Source organism: Pleurodeles waltl, chromosome 4_1 (genome assembly GCF_031143425.1).
Source record: "Pleurodeles waltl isolate 20211129_DDA chromosome 4_1, aPleWal1.hap1.20221129, whole genome shotgun sequence".
Lineage (NCBI taxonomy): Eukaryota > Metazoa > Chordata > Amphibia > Caudata > Salamandridae > Pleurodeles > Pleurodeles waltl.
This window is the reverse complement of record NC_090442.1, coordinates 169,885,463-169,905,213: the sequence shown is the minus strand read 5'-3', so window position 1 is coordinate 169,905,213 and position 19,751 is coordinate 169,885,463. Positions and strand designations below refer to the sequence as shown.

Below are 19,751 nucleotides of genomic sequence, written 5' to 3'. Positions count from 1 at the left end.
GTGAGCATTCCTTAATTTGGATGAGATCGTCTGTCGCAAGTGTGATGGATGTCCCACATGCCATTTTATAAGTGCATTATAACCTTTGATACTAGAAATTCTATTATACCCCACGACATTTGTAATACAACAGATGTGATATCTCGGATATACATTTGTGAGAGTATCCTATCTACCAAATGGCCCTAAAAGCCTTATTTAGAGGTTGTGAGACATGGTAGGCCATCAGTAGCATGGCAAGTGCCCCACCCACTGGATTAAAAGTGCATTATAGCCCATAATCCTCTAAATATGGCAGACGGACATTGAACATGTTTTGATGGAGGTCTCTCTCTGCCAAACTCTAAATAATGCCCAAAGACTTGGTTTAGATTTGTGTGCCAATGGAAAATCCTCTATTTTCTGGAGAACATGCTAAATACATAAGATAGTCCATTGGTAAATTTCTTCCACCATATTAATGTAGTGGTGAGAACATCTGAGTCAATGAGCCCACACCAGTCACCTAGACAGACCGCCTCCTTAACAATTTCAGCATACTTGTCCCACCACAGTGCATATGCAGCACCGCCAGACCAGCACTCTAAAACTGGAACAGCACCACTGACAAGACTGAAACACTACTCTCAATGCCCACCAAACCTAACACTGAAACAGCCTCCCTAAAACTCTCAAAGATGTCAGCAATTGGATCACATCCTGCGCCGACTCCCTGGCCCCCCTCAGGCACAAAAATACAACAAGATTCAGACCTCAGGTCAGCTAGCACATGTAGGAGATTACACTTGTTAAATGCCATTGCAAACAAATGGAGATTAAGCCAGGACAATACAGACAGGAGTGTGTTCAATTCTGCCGTAAGGCGCTACCACCAAATAATACGAATGACCAAACGTGCCATACTGGTATTTCAATGCCAGCACCAACAGAAGTAAAGAAATCTTCGCCGTTGGGAAAGATTTCACCTCACCAGGGGCCACCTCCATCTTGATCACCCCCTTGCAACACACCTGATTCTCAATTATTCAGCAACAAAATCACTGCTATTTTCAGCAACTTCTACCCTCACCAAATGCCTTCCGATCTTATCCAAAAAAAACATTTCTAACCATATGACTCATCATCACACAGATAAAACCACCACCACCTTGAAGTCCATCCAATCAGGGGCCTCATCGGACCCTGGCCCCCACCATGCCTACTCCAGAGGACTGCAACTTATCAGCGTCGTGCTCACACCCATTTTAAATGCCTCAACCTCTTCTGTGACCATTCCAGATGCTTGAAAACATGCAATGGTCCTCCCTTTGCCGAATAAACCATCTGCAGACCCTCCAAAGATGTCCAACTACAGACCTATATGCCTGCTACCATTACAGCCTGAGGTTTTACTGTAAATCACCAACAGATACCTCATGAATACCTCCAACTCCTCAATCCCAATCAGTTTTGTTTCAGACCCAACCACAGCATGGAAACTGCCCTTGTTGGCTACACTGATGACATCTGTATAACTGTGTATGGATGAGACACAACAGCCCTCTTCCTCCTGGACATCTCCGCAGCATTTGGCCCAGTCTCCCGATCCATTCTCATCCAACGCCTACACAACATTGAAGTTCATGGAAACACACTCCAATAGATCTGCTTCTTCCTGACTGGAAAGACCCAGCATGTCACCATACACATCAGACATCTGCAACCTCATCAGTGGAGTTCCACCTAGGATCCTCCCTGAGCCTAACTCTCTTCAACATATACATGACCCTCTTGCCAACATCATTCAGTCTCAAGACATCAACACTATCTTCTGCGCAACCAACACAAAACTCATTCTCTCCCTCATGGACAAGATGGCCAGTACCCAGATCGATTTCAATTTCTGCATGACTTAAATTGCTTACTGGGAGAAGACCAGCTGTCTAAAGCTGAACTCCGGCTAGACCGAAATCATGATCCTCTAGAAGAGCACATCATTGTGGAACTCCACCTGGTGGCCAACAGAGCTGGGGCCGATACTCACCCCCTGTAGGAAAGTACCATCTTGCCTGGCATGTTACCCCCATTCTTACAGTATGTATGTTTGTTTTTGCCTATGTGCCACTGGGATCCTGCTAGGCAGGACCCCAGTGCTCATAAAGTATGCCCTGTATGTGTTCCCTGTGTGGTGCCTAACTGTATTACTGAGGCTCTGCTAACCAGAACTTCAGTGTTTATGCTCTCTCTGCTTTTAAAATTGTCACTGCAGGCTAGTGACTAATTTTACCAATTCTGATTGGCACACTGGAACACCCTTAAAATTCCCTAATATATAGTACCTAGGTACCCAGGGTATTGGGGTTCCAGGAGATCCCTATGGGCTGCAGCATTTCTTTTGCCACCCATAGGGAGCTCAGACAAATCTCACACAGGACTGCAACTGCCGCCTGCGTGAAATAACGTCCACGTTATTTCACAGCCATTTTACACTGCACTTAAGTAACTTATAAGTCACCTATATGTCTAACCCTCACTTGGTGAAGGTTAGGTGCAACGTTACTCAGTGTGTGGGCACCCTGGCACTAGCTAAGGTGCCCCCACATTGTTCAGGGCACATTCCCCGGACTTTGTGAGTGCGGGGACACCATTACACGCGTGCACTACATATAGGTCAATACCTATATGTAGCGTCACAATGGTAACTCCGAACATGGCCATGTCACATGTCTAGGATCATGGAATTGTCACCCCCATACCATTATGGTATGGGGGGTGTAGGAAAGTACCATCTTGCCTGGCATGTTACCCCCATTTTTCACTGTATATATGTTGTTTTAGTTGTATGTGTCACTGGGACCCTGGTAACCCAGGGCCCCAGTGCTCATAAGTGTGCCTGAATGTGTTACCTGTGTAGTGACTAACTGTCTCACTGAGGCTCTGCTAACCAGAACCTCAGTGGTTATGCTCTCTCATTTCTTTCCAAATTGTCACTGACAGGCTAGTGACCATTTGTACCAATTTACATTGGCTTACTGGAACACCCTTATAATTCCCTAGTATATGGTACTGAGGTACCCAGGGTATTGGGGTTCCAGGAGATCCCTATGGGCTGCAGCATTTCTTTTGCCACCCATAGGGAGCCCTGACAATTTTTACACAGGCCTGCCACTGCAGCCTGAGTGAAATAACGTCCACGTTATTTCACAGCCATTTTACACTGCACTTAAGTAACTTATAAGTCACCTATATGTCTAACCTTTACCTGGTAAAGGTTAGGTGCAAAGTTACTTAGTGTGAGGGCACCCTGGCACTAGCCAAGGTGCCCCCACATTGTTCAGAGCCAATTCCCTGAACTTTGTGAGTGCGGGGACACCATTACACGCGTGCACTACATATAGGTCACTACCTATATGTAGCTTCACAATGGTAACTCCGAATATGGCCATGTAACATGTCTATGATCATGGAATTGCCCCCTCTATGCCATCCTGGCATAGTTGGCACAATCCCATGATCCGAGTGGTCTGTAGCACAGACCCTGGTACTGCCAAACTGCCCTTCCTGGGGTTTCACTGCAGCTGCTGCTGCTGCCAACCCCTCAGACAGGCATCTGCCCTCCTGGGGTCCAGCCAGGCCTGGCCCAGGATGGCAGAACAAAGAACTTCCTCTGAGAGAGGGTGTGACACCCTCTCCCTTTGGAAAATGGTGTGAAGGCAGGGGAGGAGTAGCCTCCCCCAGCCTCTGGAAATGCTTTCTTGGGCACAGATGTGCCCAATTCTGCATAAGCCAGTCTACACCAGTTCAGGGACCCCTTAGCCCCTGCTCTGGCGCGAAACTGGACAAAGGAAAGGGGAGTGACCACTCCCCTGACCTGCACCTCCCCTGGGAGGTGTCCAGAGCTCCTCCAGTGTGCTCCAGACCTCTGCCCTCTTGGAAACAGAGGTGCTGCTGGCACACTGGACTGCTCTGAGTGGCCAGTGCCACCAGGTGACGTCAGAGACTCCTGCTGATAGGCTCCTTCAGGTGTTAGTAGCCTATCCTCTCTCCTAAGTAGCCAAACCCTCTTTTCTGGCTATTTAGGGTCTCTGTCTCTGGGGAAACTTTAGATAACGAATGCAAGAGCTCATCCGAGTTCCTCTGCATCTCTCTCTTCACCTTCTGATAAGGAATCGACTGCTGACCGCGCTGGAAGCCTGCAAACCTGCAACATAGTAGCAAAGACGACTACTGCAACTCTGTAACGCTGATCCTGCCGCATTCTCGACTGTTTTCCTGCTTGTGCATGCTGTGGGGGTAGCCTGCCTCCTCTCTGCACCAGAAGCTCCCAAGAAATCTCCCGTGGGTCGACGGAATCTTCCCCCTGCAACCGCAGGCACCAAAAAGCTGCATTACCGGTCCCTTGGGTCTCCTCTCAGCACGACGAGTGAGGTCTCTCGAATCCAGCGACTCTGTCCAAGTGACCCCCACAGTCCAGTGACTCTTCAGCCCAAGTTTGGTGGAGGTAAGTCCTTGCCTCACCTCGCTGGGCTGCATTGCTGGGAACCGCGACTTTGCAGCTACTCCGGCCCCTGTGCACTTCCGCCGGAAATCCTTTGTGCACAGCCAAGCCTGGGTCCACGGCACTCTAACCTGCATTGCACGACTTTCTAAGTTGGTCTCCGGCGACGTGGGACTCCTTTGTGCAACTTCGGCGAGCACCGTTTCACGCATCCTTCTAGTGCCTATTTCTGGCACTTTTCCGGGTGCTACCTGCTTTAGTGAGGGCTCTTTGTCTTGCTCAACGTTCCCTCTCTCTTCAGGTCCAATTTGCGACCTCCTGGTCCCTCCTGGGCCCCGGCAGCATCCAAAAACTTAAAACGCACGATTTGCAACTAGCAAGGCTTGTTGGCGTCCTTTCGGCGGGAAAACACTTCTGCACGACTCTCCAAGGTGAGAGGGATCCGTCCACCAAAGGGGAAGTCTCTAGCCCTTTTCGTTCCTGCAGAAACCTCAGCTTCTTCTGTCCAGTAGAAGCTTCTTTGCACCCGCAGCTGGCATTTCCTGGGCATCTGCCCATCTCCGACTTGCTTGTGACTTTTGGACTTGGTCCCCTTGTTCCACAGGTATCCTAGATTGGAAATCCACAGTTGTTGCATTGCTGGCTTGTGTCTTTCCTGCATTTATCCTCTAACACGACTTCTTTGTCCTTAGGGGAACTTTAGTGCACTTTGCACTCACTTTTCAGGGTCTTGGGGAGGGTTATTTTTCTAACTCTCACTATTTTCTAATAGTCCCAGCGACCCTCTACAAGGTCACATAGGTTTGGGGTCCATTCGTGGTTCGCATTCCACTTTTGGAGTATATGGTTTGTGTTGCCCCTATCCCTATGTTTCCCCATTGCATCCTATTGTAACTATACATTGTTTGCACTGTTTTCTAAGACTATACTGCCTATTTTTGCTATTGTGTATATATATCTTGTGTATATTTCCTATCCTCTCACTGAGGGTACACTCTAAGATACTTTGGCATATTGTCATAAAAATAAAGTACCTTTATTTTTAGTATAACTGTGTATTGTGTTTTCTTATGATATTGTGCATATGACACTAAGTGGTACTGTAGTAGCTTCACACGTCTCCTAGTTCAGCCTAAGCTGCTCTGCTAAGCTACCATTATCTATCAGCCTAAGCTGCTAGACACCCTATACACTAATAAGGGATAACTGGGCCTGGTGCAAGGTGCAAGTACCCCTTGGTACTCACTACAAGCCAGTCCAGCCTCCTACATTGGTTGTGCAGTGGTGGGATAAGTGCTTGAGACTACTTACCACTCTTGTCATTGTACTTTTCATAAGAGAAAAATATACAAAACAAGGTCAGTGTATATACACATAGCTAAAAAGTTTTGCATTTCCTCTTTTCACTCTTTTCTAAGTGCTGAAAAGTACTTCTAAACTTTCAAAAAGTTCTTAAAAGTTTAAAAAGTTTTTTTCTGTCTTTCCAAAAAGTTCTGAAAACTTTTTTCTCTTTTTCTATCACTTTAACACTCTCTAAAAAATGTCTGGCACAGGCCAAAGTGTTGATCTTGATAATAAAATATGATACACTGTTCCAAAAGAATAGGGAGAGGAAGTAAAGGAGTCCTGATCATCAGGAGCAAGAGTCCTCACACACCGTACTTGGTGTCATGCTTCATCATCGGACAGCTCCTCGTCAGACCGGCGCTGCAATGTCTGACGGGCTCCCCCCTAAAAAGGGGGGGCTCTTTGCCGGAGATCTTTTGTTTTTGCCGATGATGCCGCGGAGCCAAGTATGGGTCCGTGGGGAAGGAAAGTACAGGAATAAAGGATAAGATTGGCTCAGGACCCTCACTAAGTGATTTATTCTTTGATGTTGGGAAATGGCCAAGATTAAAAAAAATGGCAAGGGAGTGAAAATTGAGGTAATGCTCAGACACTCACACAAGAAAATTCAAAGCAGGAAGTCGGTAATTATCCGAAATTCCTTAATATGTGGTCGACATGTTTCGCGTCTTGATATGGTCTCAGCAGGATCCTACGACGCTTCTTCAGGACCTATTAAATAATTGGACTTCTTCAATCGAAACCCAAGTGAAAAAAAGAAAAAATTATATATATAGACTCCTGCAATCTATCGTTTACAGTCAAAACGTAGTCAGTCACTTACTAGGATAGAACAGGACTGGCTTTTTCCTATCAGTCACCCATCTCCACTAGAGAAAGGGCTTCATGGGATCACGTAGGCCTGATGCCCAATACACAAACAATTAGGATAGAACAGGACTGGCTTTTTCCTATCAGTCACCCATCTCCACTAGAGAAAGGGCTTCATGGGATCACGTAGGCCTGATGCCCAATACACAAACAATTTGTGTGCGTTTCGGTGTCAGGCGCAGCACCTACCCTCAGGCTCCGTTCAACGGAGCCTGATGGTAGGTGCTGCGCCTGACACGGAAACGCAGCGCCGGTCTGACGAGGAGCTGTCCGATGATGAAGCATGACACCAAGTACGGTGTGTGAGGACTCTTGCTCCTGATGATCAGGACTCCTTTACTTCCTCTCCCTATTCTTTTGGAACAGTGTATCATATTTTATTATCAAGTTCTTTGGAGGATATACACTGGACCATAAATCCTCCCATCCCCTCTTTTTTTTTTTTTCAAAGTGTTGATCTGTCCAAACTTGCATATGACAACCTTAGCTGGAAAAGAGCAAGGAGTCTCTGTATAGAGAGAGGTTTGAGTGTAGGGAAGAATCCTTCCTTGGAACTGTTACTTAACATGTTTAGAGAACAGGATAAGGCCATAGGTGCCCCATCTGTTGAAAAAGTACCTAATAGTTCCCAATCTGATTCAGGGCCTCCCCCAGGAAAAGATTCAGGAAAGAAACTTCCTAGCCTGCCCATTACTAGACAATCTAGCATAGATGGTAATGATGATGAGCCACACCAAATAAATAGTGTTGTCTCACATCATAGCAAAAGCATTTATTCTCACCATACTGGTAGTAATGTTTCTGTAAACCAAGCTGTTAGGGTGGCTTCTGTAAGGGACAGGTCTCCTTCTGTTCATTCCCATCATAGCTCTGGTTCTAGAAATGTCCCTCCCACCAACCCTGATGACAGAATGTTAGAGAGGGAACTCAATAAGTTGAGGGTGGAACAAACCAGACTGAAGCTTAAAAAGCAACAGCTGGATTTGGATAGACAGTCTTTTGAATTAGAGAAGGAAAGACAGAAGTTGGGTTTAGATACCCATGGTGGCAGCAGCAGTATTCCCCATAGTCATCCTGCAAAAGAGCATGATTCCAGGAATCTGCACAAGATAGTTCCCCCTTATAAGGAGGGGGATGACATTAACAAGTGGTTTGCTGCACTTGAGAGGGCCTGTGTTGTACAGGATGTCCCTCAAAGGCAGTGGGCTGCTATCCTATGGCTATCATTTAGTGGAAAAGGTAGGGATAGGCTCCTTACTGTGAAAGAAAATGATGCTAATAATTTCCAAGTTCTTAAGAATGCACTCCTGGATGGTTATGGCTTAACCACTGAACAGTACAGGATAAAGTTCAGAGAGACCAAAAAGGAGTCTTCACAAGACTGGGTTGATTTTATTGACCATTCAGTGAAGGCCTTGGAGGGGTGGTTACATGGCAGTAAAGTTACTGATTATGACAGCCTGTATAACTTGATCCTGAGAGAGCATATTCTTAATAATTGTGTGTCTGATTTGTTGCACCAGTACTTGGTGGACTCTGATCTGACCTCTCCCCAAGAATTGGGAAAGAAGGCAGACAAATGGGTCAGAACAAGAGTGAACAGAAAAGTTCATACAGGGGGTGACAAAGATGGCAACAAAAAGAAGGATGGTAAGTCTTCTGACAAGGGTGGGGACAAATCTAAAAATGAGTCTTCATCAGGCCCACAAAAACACTCTGGTGGGGGTGGTGGGTCCAAATCCTCCTTTAATCAGAACAAGGAAAAGAAACCATGGTGCTATTTATGTAAAATAAAAGGCCATTGGACAACAGATCCTAGTTGTCCAAAGAAAGGCACCACAGCTCCTACCACTACAACCCCTACTGCTACACCTAGTGTCCCTACTAATAGCAGTGGTGGTGGGAGCAAACCTACTAATAGCCAATCCAAGGGAGTAGCTGGGCTCACTTTTGGTAGTTTAGTTGGGGTTGGTCTGATTAGGGAGACCACAGAGGCTACTTTAGTCTCTGAAGGGGCTATTGATTTAGCCACTTTGGTTGCTTGCCCCCATAACTTGGAGAAGTACAAGCAACTAACCCTAATAAATGGTGTTGAGGTCCAGGCCTACAGGGACACAGGTGCCAGTGTCACAATGGTGATTGAGAAACTGGTGCACCCTGAACAACACATACTTGGACACCAGTACCAAGTAACCGATGCTCACAACATAACACAAAGCCACCCCATGGCTGTTGTAAATCTCAACTGGGGGGGGGTAACTGGTCCAAAGAAAGTTGTGGTAGCTTCAGATTTACCTGTAGACTGTCTATTAGGGAATGATTTGGAGACATCAGCTTGGTCAGATGTGGAGTTGGAGGCCCATGCAGCAATGCTGGGCATCCCAGGGCATATTTTTGCTTTGACAAGGGCTCAGGCCAAAAAGCAAAAAGGACAGGGAAGCTTGGATCCTGGAACAATGGACCAAGTGCTCCCTAAAGCAAGGGCTAGTAGAAGCAAACCACTTCCTACTATCCCTCCCTCTACAGTGGATTCAACTTCTGAGGAAGAAGAATTCCCTCCCTGTGCAGAACCTACACCAGAGGAGCTGGAAACAGACACTGCTGAGCTTTTGGGTGAAGGGGGGCCTGCCAGAGAGGAGCTGAGTGTGGCACAGCAAACCTGTCCCACATTAGAGGGTCTCAGACAGCAAGCTGTCAAACAGGCTAATGGGGATGTCAGTGACTCTCACAGAGTTTACTGGGAGGACAACCTCTTGTACACTGAGCATAGGGATCCTAAACCTGGAGCTGCCAGGAGATTAGTGATTCCTCAGGAGTACAGAAAGTTTCTCCTAACACTGGCACATGACATTCCCTTAGCTGGGCATCTAGGACAAATGAAAACTTGGGACAGGCTTGTTCCCCTGTTTCATTGGCCTAGGATGTCTGAGGACACAAAAGAATTTTGTAAGTCCTGTGAAACCTGTCAAGCCAGTGGCAAGACAGGTGGCACCCCAAAGGCACCCCTTATCCCACTGCCTGTGGTTGGGGTTCCCTTTGAAAGGGTAGGGGTTGACATAGTTGGCCCCCTTGACCCTCCTACTGCTTCAGGCAATAGGTTTATCTTAGTGGTAGTGGACCATGCCACAAGATATCCTGAAGCTATTCCTTTAAGGACCACTACAGCACCTGCAGTGGCAAAGGCCCTCCTGGGAATATTTTCCAGGGTGGGCTTCCCAAAGGAAGTAGTATCAGACAGAGGAAGCAATTTCATGTCTGCATACTTAAAGGCCATGTGGAAAGAGTGTGGTGTAATGTACAAGTTCACAACACCCTATCATCCACAAACAAATGGACTGGTGGAGAGATTTAATAAAACTCTCAAAGGCATGATTATGGGTCTCCCTGAAAAACTCCGCAGGAGATGGGATATCCTTCTACCATGCCTCCTTTTTGCCTACAGGGAGGTACCCCAGAAAGGAGTGGGCTTCAGCCCCTTTGAACTTCTTTTTGGACACCCTGTTAGGGGTCCACTCACACTTGTAAAGGAGGGTTGGGAACAACCTTTAAAAGCTCCTAAGCAGGATATTGTGGATTATGTACTTGGCCTCAGATCAAGGATGGCTGAGTACATGAAAAAGGCCAGTAAAAACCTTCAGGCCAGCCAAGAGCTCCAGAAGCAATGGCATGATCAGAAGGCTGTTTTGGTTCAGTACCAACCAGGGCAGAAAGTGTGGGTCTTGGAGCCTGTGGCCCCAAGAGCACTCCAAGATAAATGGAGTGGTCCCCACACAATTGTTGAAAAGAAGGGAGAAGTCACCTATTTAGTTGACTTAGGCACTGCCAGGAGTCCCCTTAGGGTGCTCCATGTCAACCGCCTGAAACCCTACTATGACAGGGCTGATCTCACCCTGCTCATGGCAACTGATGAGGGACAGGAAGAAGACAGTGATCCTCTACCTGATCTCTTCTCTTCCACAGAACAAGATGCTCTTGTGGAAGGTGTAGTTTTGGCAGATTGTCTTACTGCTGAGCAGAAAGACCATTGCATAAATCTCCTAGGACAATTTTCAGAACTCTTCTCTACTGTGCCAGGCACCACTTCTTGGTGTGAGCACACTATAGATACTGGAGACAGTTTACCTGTCAAAAGTAAGATCTATAGGCAGCCTGACCATGTCAGGGACTGCATAAAGCATGAAGTTCAGAAAATGTTGGAACTAGGAGTGGTTGAGCACTCTGACAGTCCATGGGCTTCTCCTGTGGTACTGGTACCAAAACCCAATTCTAAAGATGGAAAGAAGGAAATGCGGTTTTGTGTAGACTATAGAGGTCTCAACTTGGTAACCAAAACTGATGCTCACCCTATACCCAGGGCAGATGAGCTCATAGATACACTGGCATCTGCCAAGTATCTAAGCACTTTTGATTTGACTGCAGGGTATTGGCAGATCAAATTGTCAGAAGATGCTAAACCTAAGACTGCATTTTCTACCATTGGAGGACATTACCAGTTTACTGTAATGCCTTTTGGTTTGAAAAATGCACCTGCCACTTTTCAGAGGTTGGTGAACACAGTCCTGCAAGGGCTGGAAGCTTTCAGTGCAGCATATTTGGACGATATAGCTGTCTTTAGCTCCAGCTGGGATGATCACCTGGTCCACCTATGGAAAGTTTTGGAGGCTCTGCAAAAGGCAGGCCTCACTATCAAGGCTTCAAAGTGCCAGATAGGGCAGGGTAAGGTGGTTTATCTGGGACACCTTGTTGGTGGGGAACAGATTGCACCACTTCAGGGGAAAATCCAAACTATTATTGATTGGGTTCCCCCTACCACTCAGACTCAGGTGAGAGCCTTCCTAGGCCTCACTGGGTATTACAGGAGGTTCATTAAGAACTATGGCTCCATTGCAGCCCCTCTTAATGACCTCACATCCAAGAAAATGCCTAAAAAGGTATTATGGACAGCAAACTGTCAGAAAGCTTTTGAGGAGCTGAAGCAGGCCATGTGCTCTGCACCTGTCCTGAAAAGCCCTTGTTACTCTAAAAAATTCTATGTCCAAACTGATGCATCTGAATTAGGAGTAGGGGCAGTCCTATCACAACTTAATTCTGAGGGCCAGGATCAACCTGTTGCTTTTATTAGTAGGAGGTTGACCCCTAGAGAAAAGCGTTGGTCTGCCATTGAGAGGGAGGCCTTTGCTGTGGTCTGGGCTCTGAAGAATTTGAGGCCATACCTATTTGGCACTCACTTCATTGTTCAGACAGACCACAAACCTCTACTTTGGCTAAAACAAATGAAAGGTGAAAATCCTAAATTGTTGAGGTGGTCCATATCCCTACAGGGAATGGACTATACAGTGGAACATAGACCTGGGAGTAGCCACTCCAATGCAGATGGACTCTCCAGATATTTCCACTTAGACAATGAAGACTCATCAGGTCATGGCTAGTCTTATTGTCCTTCGTTTGGGGAGGGGTTGTGTAGGAAAGTACCATCTTGCCTGGCATGTTACCCCCATTTTTCACTGTATATATGTTGTTTTAGTTGTATGTGTCACTGGGACCCTGGTAACCCAGGGCCCCAGTGCTCATAAGTGTGCCTGAATGTGTTACCTGTGTAGTGACTAACTGTCTCACTGAGGCTCTGCTAACCAGAACCTCAGTGGTTATGCTCTCTCATTTCTTTCCAAATTATCACTGACAGGCTAGTGACCATTTGTACCAATTTACATTGGCTTACTGGAACACCCTTATAATTCCCTAGTATATGGTACTGAGGTACCCAGGGTATTGGGGTTCCAGGAGATCCCTATGGGCTGCAGCATTTCTTTTGCCACCCATAGGGAGCCCTGACAATTCTTACACAGGCCTGCCACTGCAGCCTGAGTGAAATAACGTCCACGTTATTTCACAGCCATTTTACACTGCACTTAAGTAACTTATAAGTCACCTATATGTCTAACCTTTACCTGGTAAAGGTTAGGTGCAAAGTTACTTAGTGTGAGGGCACCCTGGCACTAGCCAAGGTGCCCCCACATTGTTCAGAGCCAATTCCCTGAACTTTGTGAGTGCGGGGACACCATTACACGCGTGCACTACATATAGGTCACTACCTATATGTAGCTTCACAATGGTAACTCCGAATATGGCCATGTAACATGTCTATGATCATGGAATTGCCCCCTCTATGCCATCCTTGCATAGTTGGCACAATCCCATGATCCGAGTGGTCTGTAGCACAGACCCTGGTACTGCCAAACTGCCCTTCCTGGGGTTTCACTGCAGCTGCTGCTGCTGCCAACCCCTCAGACAGGCATCTGCCCTCCTGGGGTCCAGCCAGGCCTGGCCCAGGATGGCAGAACAAAGAACTTCCTCTGAGAGAGGGTGTGACACCCTCTCCCTTTGGAAAATGGTGTGAAGGCAGGGGAGGAGTAGCCTCCCCCAGCCTCTGGAAATGCTTTCTTGGGCACAGATGTGCCCAATTCTGCATAAGCCAGTCTACACCGGTTCAGGGACCCCTTAGCCCTTGCTCTGGCGCGAAACTGGACAAAGAAAAAGGGAGTGACCACTCCCCTGACCTGCACCTCCCCTGGGAGGTGTCCAGAGCTCCTCCAGTGTGCTCCAGACCTCTGCCATCTTGGAAACAGAGGTGCTGCTGGCACACTGGACTGCTCTGAGTGGCCAGTGCCACCAGGTGACGTCAGAGACTCCTGCTGATAGGCTCCTTCAGGTGTTAGTAGCCTATCCTCTCTCCTAAGTAGCCAAACCCTCTTTTCTGGCTATTTAGGGTCTCTGTCTCTGGGGAAACTTTAGATAACGAATGCAAGAGCTCATCCGAGTTCCTCTGCATCTCTCTCTTCACCTTCTGATAAGGAATCAACTGCTGACCGCGCTGGAAGCCTGCAAACCTGCAACATAGTAGCAAAGACGACTACTGCAACTCTGTAACGCTGATCCTGCCGCCTTCTCGACTGTTTTCCTGCTTGTGCATGCTGTGGGGGTAGCCTGCCTCCTCTCTGCACCAGAAGCTCCGAAGAAATCTCCCGTGGGTCGACGGAATCTTCCCCCTGCAACCGCAGGCACCAAAAAGCTGCATTACCGGTCCCTTGGGTCTCCTCTCAGCACGACGAGCGAGGTCTCTCGAATCCAGCGACTCTGTCCAAGTGACCCCCACAGTCCAGTGACTCTTCAGCCCAAGTTTGGTGGAGTTAAGTCCTTGCCTCACCTCGCTGGGCTGCATTGCTGGGAACCGCGACTTTGCAGCTACTCCGGCCCCTGTGCACTTCCGGCAGAAATCCTTTGTGCACAGCCAAGCCTGGGTCCACGGCACTCTAACCTGCATTGCACGACTTTCTAAGTTGGTCTCCGGCGACGTGGGACTCCTTTGTGCAACTTCGGCGAGCACCGTTTCACGCATCCTTGTAGTGCCTGTTTCTGGCACTTCTCCGGGTGCTACCTGCTTCAGTGAGGGCTCTTTGTCTTGCTCGACGTCCCCTCTCTCTTCAGGTCCAATTTGCGACCTCCTGGTCCCTCCTGGGCCCCGGCAGCGTCCAAAAACGCCAAACGCACGATTTGCAACTAGCAAGGCTTGTTGGCGTCCTTTCGGCGGGAAAACACTTCTGCACGACTCTCCAAGGCGAGAGGGATCCGTCCACCAAAGGGGAAGTCTCTAGCCCTTTTCGTTCCTGCAGAAACCTCAGCTTCTTCTGTCCAGTAGAAGCTTCTTTGCACCCGCAGCTGGCATTTCCTGGGCATCTGCCCATCTCCGACTTGCTTGTGACTTTTGGACTTGGTCCCCTTGTTCCACAGGTATCCTAGATTGGAAATCCACAGTTGTTGCATTGCTGGTTTGTGTCTTTCCTGCATTATTCCTCTAACACGACTTCTTTGTCCTTAGGGGAACTTTAGTGCACTTTGCACTCACTTTTCAGGGTCTTGGGGAGGGTTATTTTTCTAACTCTCACTATTTTCTAATAGTCCCAGCGACCCTCTACAAGGTCACATAGGTTTGGGGTCCATTCGTGGTTCGCATTCCACTTTTGGAGTATATGGTTTGTGTTGCCCCTATCCCTATGTTTCCCCATTGCATCCTATTGTAACTATACATTGTTTGCACTGTTTTCTAAGACTATACTGCCTATTTTTGCTATTGTGTATATATATCTTGTGTATATTTCCTATCCTCTCACTGAGGGTACACTCTAAGATACTTTGGCATATTGTCATAAAAATAAAGTACCTTTATTTTTAGTATAACTGTGTATTGTGTTTTCTTATGATATTGTGCATATGACACTAAGTGGTACTGTAGTAGCTTCACACGTCTCCTAGTTCAGCCTAAGCTGCTCTGCTAAGCTACCATTATCTATCAGCCTAAGCTGCTAGACACCCTATACACTAATAAGGGATAACTGGGCCTGGTGCAAGGTGCAAGTACCCCTTGGTACTCACTACAAGCCAGTCCAGCCTCCTACAGGGGGACAATCCCATGCATCCCCAGGTCTTCAGCATAGAGCCCCGGTACTGCCAAACTAACTTTCCGGGGTCTCCTCTGCAGCTACTGCTGCTGCCAACCCCTCAGACAGGTTTCTGCCCCCCTGGGGCCTGGGCAGACTGGTCCCAGGAAGGCAGAACAAAGGATTTCCTCTGAGAGAGGGTGTTACACCCTCTCCCTTTGGAAATAGGTGTGAGGGGCCTGGGAGGAGTAGCCTCTCCTGGCCTCTGGAAATGCTTTGAAGGGCACAGATGGTGCCCTCCTTGCATAAGCCAGTCTACACTGGTTCAGGGATCCCCCCAGCCCTGCTCTGGCGCGAAATTGGACAAAGGAAAGGGGAGTGACCACTCCCCTGACCAGCACCTCCCAGGGGAGGTGCCCAGAGCTCCTCCAGTGTGTCCAAGACCTCTGCCATCTTGGATGCAGAGGTGTGAGGGCACAATGGACAGCTCTGAGTGGCCAGTGCCAGCAGGTGACGTCAGAGACCCCTCCTGATAGGTGCTTACCTTTCGTTGTGGCCAATCCTCCTCTGTGGGCTATTTAGGGTCTCTCCTGTGGGTATCTCATCAGATAACGAATGCAAGAGCTCACCAGAGTTCCTCTGCACTTCCCTCTTCGACTTCTGACAAGGATCGACCGCTGACTGCTCTAGGACACCTGCAAAACCGCAACAAAGTAGGAAGAAGACTACTAGCAACATTGTAGTGCCTCATCCTGCTGGCTTTCTCAACTGTTTCCTGGTGGTGCATGATCTGAGGGCTGTCTGCCTTCGCCCTGCACTGGAACCCAGGAAGAAATCTCCGGTGGGTCGACGGAATCTTCCCCATGCCAACGGAGGCACCAAACTTCTGCATCACTGGTCCTCTGGGTCCCCTCTCACCCTGACGAGCGTGGTCCCTGGAACACAGGAGCTGGATCTAAATGTCCCCGACAGTCCAGTGGCCCGTCTGTCCAAATTTGGTGGAGGTAAGTCCTTGCCTCCCCACGCCAGACAGTAATCCTGTGTACTGCATGAACTGCAGCTGCTCAGGCTTCTGTGCACTTTTGCAAGACTTCCTTTGTTCACAGCCTAGCCCAGGTCCCCAGCACTCCATCTTGCATTGCCCAACTCGCTGAGTTGGACTCCGACGTCGTGGGACCCTCTTTTGTTGTTCTGAGTCGACCATCATCCTCAGATCTTCTAAGTGCCTGTTCAGGTGCTTCTGCGGGTGCTGCCTGCTTCTGCATGGGCCCTCCATATTGCTGAGCGCCCCCTCTGTCTCCTCCTCCAAGGGGCGATCTCCTGGTCCTTCCTGGGCCTTGGCAGCATCCAAAACCTGCAATCGCAACTCTTGCAGCTAGCTAGGCTTGTTTGCAGTATTTCTGTGTGGAAACAACTCTGCATCTACCAGCACACCGTGTGACATCTTCTGACCAAAGGAGAAGTTGCTGGCACCTTCCGTTGTTGCAGAATCTTTGGCTTCTTCCACCCAGAGGCAGCCCTTTTGCACCTTCATCCGGCTTTAGTGGGCTCCTGCCCCCCCCGGACACTTGCGTGACTCTTGGACTTGGTCCCCTTCCTTTACAGGTCCTCAGGTCCAGGAATCCGTCTTCAGTGCTTTGCAGTCAGTTGTTTTCCTTGCAGAATCCCCTATCTCGACTTTACTGTCTTTCTGGGGTAGTAGGGTAACTTTACTCCTACTTTCAGGATCTTGGGGTGGGGTATCTTGGACACCCTTAGTGTTTTCTTACACTCCCAGCGACCCTCTACACACTACACTAGGCCTGGGGTCCATTCGTGGTTCGCATTCCATTTTTGGAGTATATGGTTTGTGTTGCCCCTAGGCCTATTTCTCCCTGTTGCATTCTATTGTGTTCTACAGTGTTTGCACTACTTTTCTAACTGTTACTTATCTTATTTTGGTTTGTGTGTGTATATTTTGTGTATATTACTTACCTCCTAAGGGAGTATATCCTCTGAGATACTTTTGGCATATTGTCACTAAAATAAAGTACCTTTATTTTTAGTAACTCTGAGTATTGTGTTTTCTTATGATATAGTACTAAGTGATATAAGTGCTATAGTAGGAGCTTTGCATGTCTTCTAGTTCAGCCTAAGCTGCTCTGCTATAGCTACCTCTAACAGCCTAAGCTGCTAGAACACCTCTAATCTACTAATAAGGGATAACTGGACCTGGCACAAGGTGTAAGTACCACAAGGTACCCACTATAAGCCAGGCCAGCCTCCTTCACTCCCCCACCAACCATGCCAAAAACCTCAGGATAATCATCGACATGACCGACGAAATCAATGTTGTCACCGCCTAATGCCTCCATACCATATAGATGATGAGGAAGATTTTTAAAATAGCTCCAAATGAACACCCTGAAAACTGTCACACATTCACTGGTCACAACAGGGATTCCCTCTATGCTGAGCTCAACAAAAAACTCACCAGAAGGCTGCAGACCATTCAGAACTCGATTGCTGTTATCAACCTCAGCCTCCCAACCACACTCCCATCACACCACACCTGAAGGAGCTCCTCTGGCTCCCAGTTCACAGACGAGCACAATACAAACTCCTCACCCACACTTTCAAGGCACAACAAAACACCGGCCCAGCTTACCTCAACAATCGGATCTGCTTTCACACCACTTCTTCTCATCTTGACTCCTAGTTTCACACATTCCGCGGATACAGAAAACCAGAACTGGAAGTCGAGCTTTCTCAAACATTGTTCATTAAGCATGGAAGGACCTGCTGCCACAAATAAGAGGCTCCTCCTCAGTTCTTGACTTCCGCAAGCATTTGAAGACCTGGCTTTTCAAGTATTCCACTAAGCCCTAGGTATAGCTTGACTCACACCTGCTCAGTGCCAAGACATACTCCAGTGTGACAGTGCGCTCTACAAATGTGCATAACATAACCTAACATATCTCCAGAGATACATTCACCGCTGGATTTAGCACTTCCTCAAGAAATTAGGGGATCATTTTCAGCCAACTTGATGGCAGATACTAAGTCAGATATTCATACAATTAAGTCAATGAATGAATGATTGAAGTGCTAATGTGGCGTGGCAATGTAAACTGAATCACATCCATTTGCTTATTACTGGGAAGAGTTGAGGCAGTGAATAATTTGTAAAACTATAAGTACCAGGGTCCAAGTTATGCTTAGGAGTCCACCGCAGAGTGCCCCAAACACTGCCCATGACAATGCTGCCAAATTACTGAACTAATGAGTTTAACACATTGTATTCCACCTTTGGAGGAGCATATTTGATTATGTATTCAACAGTACAAAACATCTATTTTACATTTATAAAAACTAATCATTTTCTCAGCCTTCAGGACCTGAAATATCCAGAGAAGATGACGAAATATATGCTTATGATAATGTCGACTTTTGCTCTACGTGGGAGGTAAAAAATACATATTTATAAATTGTGTACTACAGAATATGTTTTCAATAAAAGTTCTTCCTTGGTGCTTTAATTTCCATCAACTGCAATATGTAATTAGTGTAGCATTTAAAGAATGTTCACTGACAATATTGGCCATGCGTTGAATAGCTTTACCACTCACTCATACAGAAAAATGGCTCTGGGATTTCTCTGAACAGAAGTACTTTATTTTCATGGGAATTCCAGGTATGCAGGGCTATGTAGCCTCAGTTCAAGTGCTTCATAAGCGGAATTGGGAAAATTATCTTCACTTAACTCACTCCCTGGTTACTGGTATCACCAATATCTAAGCTCTGTACGCAGTGCTGTCCAAATTGGTAAATGATGGCAGATGTACACCCTACCTTTCTGCACTATACATTGGCACTGTAGATTTAACATGCAATGGATTTTTAGGTCCTGATAATGAGTGGCTCAGTTAATTCTGACCTATTTGTAAAGCCCTGATTTTGCATGGGTTGGAATTAAGAGTTTGATTTGATTGGCCAAACCAGTAATTATTGGATGCATTAATAACTCCCCCTTTGGGAAAGATGTATGGTATTTACTATATTATGTGGATTTTGGGCCAACAGCTGCATGCTATTACCCACAAACCTATAATAGGTGACATTTATTGTGGCTGGTAAGTAACGTACCCCATGGTATTATCATTTATCAGATACGATAAATAGCACCTATACTCTTAAATAGGCTCCAAGGGGCTGACTCACAAAGGGCATCCATACTCGTGGCAGAGGTCCCGCAGTCAAGTGGGGGGGCTCCACACTCGGGAGGCGAAGTCTCTGCCATGAGAATTTTCATGGCAGAGATTTTACCCCGAGTATTGATACTCCGTCACAAGTGTGGCGACCCCCTGTGAGTCAGGCCCATAGTCCTTCAGCACTAATCCAAGGTTTAGTTGACATAACACTATATCCAAATGCTGCTTAAGTCCACAGGTGCATTACTATACCATTTTAAACCATTCCATTAGTTACTTTGTCATACGGCGTCGCGTGGGAATTGTGACGTCATCGTCGACGTGCAGAGCTAGAAGAAAATTTCCATCGGATGCTGGCGCATGGGGAAAATTCTTTAGGTGAGGAATCCACAGGTAGTTGTATCCATCAGAAATTAGGTTACTGGTTGACTG

General features: G+C 47.2%; 1 protein-coding gene and 1 long non-coding RNA gene across 3 annotated transcripts in view; one reads left to right on the top strand and one right to left on the bottom strand.

The window, feature by feature from the left end:
• The window catches only part of LOC138287515 (uncharacterized), a 394,908-nt gene that overhangs the window by 304,802 nt on the left and 70,355 nt on the right, over positions 1–19,751 (bottom strand). The window lies entirely within an intron of this gene.
• Positions 1–19,751, top strand: part of LOC138287514 (rho crystallin-like) — a 118,197-nt gene that overhangs the window by 44,659 nt on the left and 53,787 nt on the right. The window contains exon 4 of the mRNA XM_069227981.1: positions 18,497–18,574. Within this exon, the coding sequence (XP_069084082.1) occupies positions 18,497–18,574 (78 nt within the window). The remainder of the gene's footprint in view (positions 1–18,496; positions 18,575–19,751) is intronic.